We start from the raw sequence: 10,704 nt of genomic DNA, 5'->3' as shown, positions 1-10,704 counted from the left end.
CGTCTATAGCTAGCCAGCTAATTAAGCTATGCTAAAGATGAACTGCTGTCTCAAGCTAACTCTCAATTCTTAAAAAGAAGAATGTTGTAAGTTACATAAGTAACATACATGATAAAAACAAAAAAACTGAAGTAAAAGTCCTCACTATAGCTGAGGATCCATCTAGAGAACATAGAAAGTCTCTACGTCTGCCGTCACAAACTAAAAACACGTCTTTTTCAACTATACCTTGAATAAGGAAAGTAGCACCGTAGTAGCACATTAGTAGCACCTAAATGGTACTCACTGATAGCACTGTGTAGTTTAACTTTATTGAAGAAATTGTACTTTCTTGATTCTTGTTGTTCTGAGTTTGTACTCATGGTTTAATGCACTCATTCTAAGTCGCTTTGGATAAAAGCGTCAGCTAAATGTAATGTAATGTAAAAATGTGTGGCATGACAACCAACAAATATAAGATCAGGCCTGTGTTAAGGTTTGATATATTTCCAGCTTTAATATTTCAGAAGAAAAGACTTTCAGGATGATGACTTCACAAACGGATGTGTCTCGCCAACCTAACGGCCACAATGGTGCTGTGGTTGAACTGAGAGAGCTACAAATATTAGCTTAAACTCTGTTAGCATCCAGGCCACGCGCCAAAAAAGTGAAACACTAGTAACGCGGTGCAAATTGTGAACAGGGCTTTTTTTTATATGTTGTATGGTTATATATGTTGTAACCCCACAGTAGTTTTGCGGGTTACAAGTTACGAATAGCCCGGAAGTAACTCGGAACTCCAATGCTAGCGTGCCGTAGGTACGAGCTAGTTAGCCGGAGATGCTAACAATCACAGCATGCGTGACTCCCAACGTCACACACTTCTACTCTTGTGTTTCGAGAAGACATAGACTTTTTACATCTACCCACCATCTTATCTCCATGGCCCTCTTCTGAAATGCCGCCTTCATACGCCACTCACAGCAATGCACTTAGGAAAAAAAGGCCGTAATATCACACATTTTCATATTGCACAGAGGCAGGATATGATTACGCTCCCGGAAAATATCCCTTTTATCTTAATCTCTGGTGCTTTTTCTTGTCTTCTTCTTTTCTTCTGTGTGGCTTCTTCTCCTCCTCACATGCACCCCTCCATCTTCAGTCTGTCAAACCACTCAGCATTCAGCTATTGAAGCGTTTGGTCACACTGATCACGTTCACCTTCAGAACCGCTGGTAGAAAAATAAAATAACCGAAAATTACCAGAAAACCCCCCACCTGTGATTGGAATGCGGGGAGGAACGCAGTGGAATTAAAATTCCCAACAAACTAACAGAAGGAGTTGTGCTGCCCACACTAATGAAGGCCCTTGTGGACGAGAGAGAGGGAGAGAGGGAGAGAGAGAGAGGGAGAGAGAGAGAGGGAGAGAGGGAGAGAGAGAGAGGGAGAGAGAGAAAGAGAGAGAGAGGGAGAGAGAAGAGAAGAGGCAGAAAGACGCTGCAGGTGTGATTTCACCGAGGAAACAGCGTCATCCTTTGAACCTCTCTGACTGGGATGTTTTTTGGTTGTCGTTTAAATTCAAGCTGTTTTTTTTTTGTTTTTTTTTAAGGAAACACAGGTGCGTCTCTCAAAAGTCTGCAGAATTGAGCCGACTGCAATTAGCGTCAGCTTTATACTGTACGGTTTCCTTTTGTGTAATTCCTGCAATTCTTTGTATTTTTTTTTACGGGCTGAAGGAGGCACTGGTTATGGAGATCCAGCATGCAGAATGAAGATGTATAAGTAATCCCTTCCCTTTTTTTGTAACATTAACAAAAATGGAGCTCATTGCGTCTCATTAGTGTGCACAGGTGCATTTCTTCTCATTTACGGCTGCGCCCCCCCACCCCCCTTTTCTTTTCATGACACAGCTTGAGAAATCTCTGTGATGTTCTGAAAAGATTGAGCACCGGGTTAGGATTGTGTCTCTGTAGCCTTACAAAACATATACAAGTACACGTCCATGATGTGCATTGCCATCTTGTGGATTTAACCTGCAAATGCATCAGCATGAAAGGAGGAGTCACGTGGATGTTCCCAACAGGGATGTCAGAGAAGTGAGAGTGAATGTTACTTTCTTTTAATTATCTTGAACGGCTTCATCTCGGTACACTAACTTGCATTAATTACAATTATTTTTTGAATAATCCACAAAGGAAAGTTATATTGTGTTACATATTCAATGTGCTGCAATATATAAATACACAATCTCCCCTTATGTGTTGTGCTTCATTACCCAGATTCAGATCCATCCCCTGTCTTTAAGAACAAGTTGAACCACAGGATGGCAGCGCTGAGCCTCACGCATGAGGACGGGGTGTTCTTCATGTTTACAAGTTTCTATTTGATCCTAAATTAGGGTCATACAGGGTCTTAAAAGACAGCTCCAGTCATGGACAGTGTGAAATGATGAGAAAAATGAGTGTGTGATGAGACGTCATTATCAAGACATCCACCGCGGAAGTTTACTCGCGCGAGTAGAAAGAGGGTGTTCACACCAAACGCGAAAAATCGCGGCGCGAAGGGGGCGTGGCTTAGCTCTGTTGCTTGCCTCTGTGAGAGACAAGCGACAAAGCTTTCATTTCCGCTATCGACCATGGAATAAATAACCACTAGTTCTGCTTTATACCTGTTGTGTAAACTCCACATACGTCGGAACATCAAACTCCATGGTGTCTGGGTTCATAATATTATTCGTAGCGTCTCAATGAAGCCGCTGTCAGCGCTGGTTCAGGCGGAGCAGCAGCAGTTTCATTCAGAAACGGGGAGACGGCGGTGGTGACGGGCGGAGCTTCTCAACGCTGATTGGCTGCCGCAACTTTGCGTCACGCGATTTCTCCGCCAGAGTTGGGAGAATTCAACTCACGCGAATTCGCGCCGGTGTGAACACGGCATCAGATGTGTTTTTGGAGTCATGATATCTCGGCCTCTGCTGCATTGATTTGTTTGGGGTGTATTTTTCAAATCTGTTTCTCCACTTTATGCTCTGCAAATCCCTGCAGCACTCCGCCAGTGATGACAGTAGTGGAACGTGCTTTTACTGAACAACTGAGGTACTTGTACTTTATTTATTGTGTCCATATAACGTTATACTTCTACTTCACTCCCTTTTTACTCCACTCCATGCATTTGACTGCTATTCTATGGTTACAAGTTACCTCACAGATTAGTGCTTACCCTCTTGCCATGTGTCAGATCTCAAGCTCCGCCTCCAGCAAAGATTTAATAAACGTCTCAAGTTGTGTCATTTCAATGATAAAACCAAATAGGTCAATTTATCCAACAGTTCACAAACCCCTCCAACCAAAATAAACATGATAAGTTAAAGACAGAGAGTGTCCGTTCGTCACATCACGACCCTTCAGATTTATTTTGAGACCCTTTGGAGGGGACCGACCCCAAGGTTGGAAACCACTGGACTAAACTACCAATAACTTCACATAAATAATCTAAAACTAGCTCCATCTCAACCAGTTACAATGTTAAAATGCTGCTTACACATTGATGTATCGGTATTAACGATAGAATAATGTCATATATATATATATATATATATATATATATATATATATATATATATATATATATATATATACGGTGTATATATATATATATATATACGGTGTATATATATGTACTGTATATAATGTACTGCACTTTATTTAGGTGGGATTTTGAAGGCAGGACTTGCACTAGGGTATTTTCACATTGTTGTATTAGTACTTTTACTTTATTAAAGGATCTGAGTACTCAATCCATCACTGGAAATAGATAATAGTATAATACTAGTAATAGAGTCTTGATTAGAAAAATTTAACAATGTCCACAGAATAGATTTATTTGGAACCACATGGTCTTCATCAGTGATAGTTTGCTCAGTTGTCACGGCGGTGGCCGAAGTTGATCACATGACCTAAAAGTGGGAGGAGACAGTGACAGGGACGGCCCTCATCCTAGAGATGGAAAACAAGCCAGTGAGCGGATCTTATGAAGAGTGTTTCTGTAAAGGAGCGGAGAGCTTTGAGAAGAGCGAGTCCATGCAGCAGGGGCCGACATATTGGTATGGGTCAAGAAAAACAAACATTGGGTCCTACAATTCCCACAATGCAACCAAGAGAATATTTTAATCGTGCAGAATTGGCAAAGTATTAAAAAAAATAATCCAGAATGCTCGATGAATGAATAAAGAAACTTCAGAGCACTTCAGACTGATGAACCCAGCTGCGTTCTGATTGGCGGAAAACTCTCCTCCTCACACACACACACACACACACACACACACACACACACAGACAGAAGATGCCGCTGAGCGACTGCATGAATACTTTAACAGAACACACCGTGCGTGCTGACAGCGCTGTCTTATTGCAATATCCATTTATTGTTCTCATCACACAAATGTTTACAAAACACGAGAGCTTGTTGCACCCGGATCAAAGGAAACGTGTTCCTCCCTCAGAGTTGCAGATCTGAAAGGAGTCTGGTGCTTTTTTTATTCATCTATTGTATTTTGTAATTCCACGTCAGTCAACGTGTTTGTTCCTGGATGAAAGAGAAAGAGTCACAGCAGACCTCAGAGGAACAGGAGGCTGGTGTTGAACCTGGAGGAGAATCGGACTCTTTGTTTCGCTCAATATGATGTCCTAAATGTTCTGTTGACTTCCATTATGTTTGTTTTTTAAGGCATTTCTGCTTCATCAGGACACGACGGGGACGTCATGCAGCGAAAGGTCGCGAGTCTGACCCCAACTCACACACTTTGCAGGTGTGTGGCGTTTGTGTGCGCCGGTGTTACGGTTTTTCGGGACGAGTCAAAGTCGGAGACGCTGGGTTGAAATCTTTTTGTTCATTTTCTCCCGCGAGGCAACGGAGCTCAACCGACATGCTCCTGATGGGCCGCGTGTTTTACGTATCCAAAATAATAATAATAGTAATAATAGTGGACGTGAATGAAATTTTCCCATTTTTTTTGGGGTCACGTTCCCGATCTGGTGTCGACTCACACAGCCGAATGTAAAAGTCAACAATGGTGCCACCAGGCCAGCTAAGAAAAGAATACAAGATGAATATTAAAGCAGCATTAAGTGATAAAAAAAGAAGAAAAGAGGGAAAATTGTACTCACGTCCACAATTATTATTATTATTATTATTATTATTATTATTATTATTATCATCTCTCCAAAATGTGGGGGCTCCTGAGATTTCCCACCAAACCACACAGGTTTTAATGACATTTATTAAAGCTGCTAATCGATATGTTTATTATGTTAACGATGGATCCAATTATTGTGTGACATGATGCGAGCGTTTTAGCGTCTTTCAGCTCATTGTTTCGGTTTGACAAGCAGGCAGCTGCAAAAAAAAAAAGCCTGGAATAAACACACCTGGACGGCACACAATTGACAGATGAAGTTTAGCCGATGGCTGTTGACGACAGCGGAGCGTTTTGCACACAGATATTAATAAATAAAGCACTATTGGACATGGTGCTTCAAGTCCCTTTTTAGTGAAAATATAGCGTAAAAAACACGTAAAAAAATTAATTTACGTCACGAGGCACGTTGTAACCGCGGTAACAACAATTGCGCCCACAGGGTCACACAGTGCTTGGGGTTCGGGCTCGGCGTAAAAAGAGAGCGGGGCTCGGCTCGTTGACCTCGGACCACGAGAAGATCGAAGCGCACGACATCGGTGACGGTGTCCACAGCTCGAGTCCCTCGGTGCCGCCGTTAGCTCGCCTCGCGCCAGCTTTGTCGACTTTTACGTCCGTCTCAGACCGCGAACGTGTCCGGAGATTTGACATGGGATGAAAAGGGGGTGGGCGGGTTTGGCGTCCACTGTTTGGGCTTCGAGTTCATAACAGCTAGCGTCTTATTTAAAACTCTGACTTTCAACTTGGTCCAGAGGGCAAATGAGTGAGTCCTCCGGGTTCAGAAGTGGTTTAGCACCTTCATACACACTGTTCTCTATCATCGCAATACATACAATAATTACCCCCCACCCTCCCTCCCTCATCTCTAGACTTAGTGTTGGTGATGCTCGTGTAAAAATCCCACTCTCAATACAAAAAAAGGGTTATGTACAATATCATACAAACAGGTTTCAGTGTTCCAAAGAGGGATTAAGGGGAGGGGATGTGTGTGTGTGTGTGTGTGTGTGTGTGTGTGTGTTTTTGAAGGTATGTGCTCTGTGAAACTGGACTTCATTTGTGTGTGTGTGTGTGTGTGTGTGTGTGTGTGTGTGTGTGTGTGTGTCGTCCAGCAGAGGGAAACATTTCACAGCACAGTGATGGTATTATAGTGAAGATACCACAGAGAGGAGCAAAACGAAGGTTGTAAAAGAAGAAGATGTGTGGGGAGAGGAGGAAGAGGGCGAAAAAAAAGAATAATTTGAGGAAGTGTGCAAATCAAAGTCAGCAAAACTGTCACGCCACATGGAGCGCTCACAGCAACCACACAGTACGTACATGTCAATAAATAAATCTGTTGATAAATTCTCCGAAATTAATCACAATAATTACATGACTCGGCCAGTTCGTCAAAACGCGCCGTCTTTTACCGAGATTCGGCGAGGAAGGAGCTCCAGTCCAGGGTGAGCGATGCCGTGCGAGGAAAAAGAAAAATCTGTTGGCATCGCCGGAAAGTGTTTTGTATGAAAGCTCCTCGTCTCAGAAGAATACAAAACTGAACAAATATTTGCTCCCGAATGCGATGCACTTCCTTTGCCAACCTGCAGTCGGGAGCTTGTCTTAGTCTTATCCCTTGTGTTTGTTTTTCACATCAGTTATCTTTCCTTTTTTTTGTTTTTGGCGAAGCTGCAACCATCTGAGAGAAGAAAATAAATGGAAAAAAAGCCAAGTGAAGATCTTGTCTGTACTTTCATCCCGTTTGCTATTGTCTTCTGCTGAGAGATATGAAATGGATTCTTTGATCGGAGTACATCACATGCGGAGCTGACAAGAGCACTGCTACTCACACTGCTGTGCGAGTGTGTGTGTGTGTGTGTGTGTGTGTGTGGGCTCGCCAAAAGGATGTTTCGAAGGGTAAATCTCAGCAGCACGTGCATCCTTCAGAGGGCTTCTTTGGTCAAACACGTCCTGACAGCAGACAGCGAAGTCACACACGGAGTTTCCTTCGAACTTGTTTGTGACGTAAAACCCCCCAAAAAACACACAGTGGACATTCTCATTGGTCACAGTTTGATTTTTTTAAAGAGCGCGCCACTGAAGACAGAAGTGAGTTTCACACGGCCGAGTCCATACAAAAACAAAAGTCTTATTCAAAAAGAAAAGTCAGATGTTTCTGACTCTGTCCTGAATGTCCGGCAGAGAGAAAAGTCTTTAAAGAGTTTGCCTATCGGTTCCCCGGGGGTTTGAGAGGGCAGCAGGAAAGGTGTGTGTGTGTGTGTGTGTGTGTGTGTGTGTGTGCTGGACCGTCTAGACCTGCGTGGAATAGGAGCGGTGCAGCGTCGCGTACCGCCCGGCCGGATGGGCGGCGCAGTGCGGCGAGTGCTGCTCCGACTGGTCTAGACTTCGCTGGAAATGGAGCGAGACGGTATGAGGACATCGGGGGTGGCGGGGAACCGATAGGGCTGATGGTCATGTGATCTCGGTGAACGGAGATCCCCGCGGAGTCTGCAGGGGAAAGAGAGGAGTGAGAAAGAGAGAGAGATAAAGAGGATGGGGCAGAAAGGAAGGCGAATGAAAGAGAGAGAGAGAGAGAGAGAAAGAAAAGTGAAGAAAAGAATAATCAAGAGTGATGCGCTGGATGAGGAGGGAGGGGTTGAGGGGGTGGGAGAGAAACACAGGAGAAACCGAGCAGGAAGCAGAAGTAAGGCGACAGATGACGGAGATAGTGGGGAGTGGCGATGGCGGGGCGGAAGAAAACAAAAAGAGGGTTCAAGGTTGGTTAGAATGGTTGGACGTAGGCGTTGTAAGGTGGGCAGGAGGAGAGTGCAGGATGCTGGAGGAGAGTGAGGGACAAGGGAGCAGATTGAGAGGAGAGAGGCAAGGTGGGAGACAGAGGAAAAGAGGCAGTCAGGTGAGGGTTAGTGACGGAGACAGACCACAGAGGACGCGAGACATTCCCCGAAATACTCGGGGCTGGCGAGAACAAAAACTTGAACTGTCGAGGGAGACCTTTGGCTGAATGCACAGTTGTTGTTTTTTTGCGTCTGGTAGCTTACGCCTGGAGCGCGTTGGCCAAGAATGCTGAGTCACCCCGAAGTGACTCTCTGAATCCCTGATAGGATGGAAACGTGGACCGCCATCTTTGCTCTGGCTGAAATGAAGCCGCGGCTCATTTCAAATCTTATCAAGGCTCAGAGACTTAGAGGATTGACTTGGGTGTTTTCTTTGATACTTGGGGGTGCAGGTGGGACTTGGATCATGCATGTTTTTTATTTGGGGTGGGAATGGGGGAGGGACAACAAATTCAAGGTAAGAGACAAGGGGTGTGCATCTCAGCCCCTCTTTAGTGAGCAAAGGCGTGCCTCGCACCCACCCCCGCCCCTTACCTGAGGGCCACTTAACTTTTCGAGTGGACTCTCCACACAGGGCAGCGTCACCATCGGCATGCCCAGCACGGACTCCGGCCGCTGGGGGCGCAGCGGAGGAGGACCTGGCAGCATCTGCTGGAAGTTGTTGATCACGCAGGTCACCTAGCGGGAGGACAGATACCAGGTGAGAGGGTTGGAGGGATGAAGCAAGAGAGATGGGATTTGACCCCTTCGCTAAACCACACCCCCCGCCACTTGCATCGTCCAATCGTAGCTCAGTCAAGTTAATTGGACTCTTGTTGGGTAGTTTGGAGGGCGGGCTCGTTTATTTTTACAATGTTAGCCCCAAACATTAGCATGTCCAGGTAGTTATGCTAAAATACCTGTTCAGGACTAGAACATCTGCCCGAGCCAAGATGCTAATACATCAGAATGTATAGTCAAAATATGGACTTTGTCTTACTCTTTATTTGATGTAGGGGACGATAACACTCTTGCATAAGATGTTCAACATTTAAATGTTGTTGATCATACTTTGCTGTCATACGAGCGCTAATTTATTGTTCCATGCATTCATGAAGCTTTTATCGAGAAACCAGAGACCCGCTGTTTAAAAACAATGGGTAAGAATTGCGGGTGGTAAACCTGCGGGTTACGGACTTCCCGTCGGGTCCGGCCTCTCACCAAGAAGACAGCGATGGCTCCCCCGGTGAAGAATCCCGCCAGGACGTCGGCCCAGTGGTTGCGGTACTCGGCCACCCTGACCACGCCTACCAGCAAGGCCAGGCAGAACAGGGTGAGGCTGATGGTGGGCTTGGTCAGCCGCGTGCCTTTGGTCTTGAACACCAGCGTCACGTACATCTGCAGGGAAGACGCACGGTTAGAGTACAACAGACAACGGGAGGCAACACAAGATACACAAGCACGCGTCATTATAATAACCTCTCTTGACTATTCGAAAGCAAAGCAAAATTTAATTTATGTTTCTAATTCTTATTTACAACTCTTGACTGGACACAAATGGAATTTTAGAAAATTTGCATATAAAGTAAACTCAAACATGGGGGCGGATACAGACACTTTTCTAAATGTAAAGAAGCAATTTGAAAATGTTTCAACATGAGCAAAGTTAATAGAGTCTTTATGACTCCAATTATTTGACTTACTGAGATTAGAAGAAAATAGTTCATGCTAGGCTGCTAGCTAGCTACAGCTAAAGTTTGATATCACTCACGAGTCATCGCTTCCTGTGCACTCAGAATATATCCCAACAGACGACTGGATTACAAGTAAATTCAATCTGAGATCCAAACGCAGTTACTCCACTCTGACGAAATAAAAACTTGTAAAAATAACTAAAATACTCTTTCTTCCTTTCTTGCCGAGAGTTAGATGAGAGGATCGATTCCACTAAATATGAAGCTACAGTCAGCAGCCGGTTAGCTTAGCTTAGCATTAGGACTGGAAGACTTTGAAACAGCTAGCTAAGGTCTGTTCACAGGATGCTAACTAGCACTGCAGTTTCTTTTTTCACTGGTTGCCTGATAACCTTACAGTGACAACAAGACTGCGGGCCAAAAAAATGTCCCTCACACAACCGTTTTTGTATGGATTAAACACTTAATTCTTCACGCTAAGCTACGCTAATTTGGTATCAATCTGGCTAACACTGCTGGTTTCTTAGCAAGAGAAGTTTTGTACATCGGTGCAGGATTTTTCCTCAGGAGCATAAAGCATCTCCTCCAGCATGCTCCAACCTACCACTGTGTACACGGCAGAGTAGACGCTCAGCGCCGCGTCCTTGGACGGGAAGGATTTCCGCGCCGACATGACGATCAGCGGGTTGCCCGTGCAGGCGCGGCGCTCCGCGATGTACTGCATGGTGGACTGACAGCCCAGCGCCGTGTAGTTTGGCCGGCAGGCGGACAGGAAGTGGGGCGTCTGGTTTCCCGTCACCACCTGGCCGGCGTTGGCGAAGATGGTGGTGGTGAACAGGCCGAAGGCGTAGACGCCTGGGGCCGGAGGCGAGCACCGGAGAGAGTTAAAGGAGATGAAGAAGAAGAAAAAGGCACGTTAGACGTTTTAGCGATTTCCACACGAGATAAATAAGTAAAAAGTTTCCCCCTTCCTGATATAGCCCCAACACATTATTATCAGCTGAGGTGTGAAATTGCAACAAGAAGCCTCCAC

General features: G+C 45.0%; 1 protein-coding gene across 1 annotated transcript in view; it reads right to left on the bottom strand.

The window, feature by feature from the left end:
• Positions 1–7,542: 7,542 nt before the first annotated feature.
• The window catches only part of plppr2a (phospholipid phosphatase related 2a), a gene marked incomplete at both ends in the record, with an annotated part of 34,955 nt that continues 31,793 nt past the window's right edge, over positions 7,543–10,704 (bottom strand). The window contains 4 exons of the mRNA XM_079233835.1: positions 7,543–7,651; positions 8,549–8,676; positions 9,199–9,375; positions 10,276–10,526. Of these exons, the coding sequence (XP_079089961.1) occupies positions 7,543–7,651; positions 8,549–8,676; positions 9,199–9,375; positions 10,276–10,526 (665 nt within the window). The remainder of the gene's footprint in view (positions 7,652–8,548; positions 8,677–9,198; positions 9,376–10,275; positions 10,527–10,704) is intronic.

This window comes from Taurulus bubalis (genome assembly GCF_910589615.1).
Source record: "Taurulus bubalis genome assembly, chromosome: 17".
NCBI classification, from domain to species: Eukaryota; Metazoa; Chordata; class Actinopteri; order Perciformes; family Cottidae; genus Taurulus; species Taurulus bubalis.
Note: the sequence above shows the minus strand (reverse complement) of the source record. Positions and strands in the feature narration are given on the sequence as shown.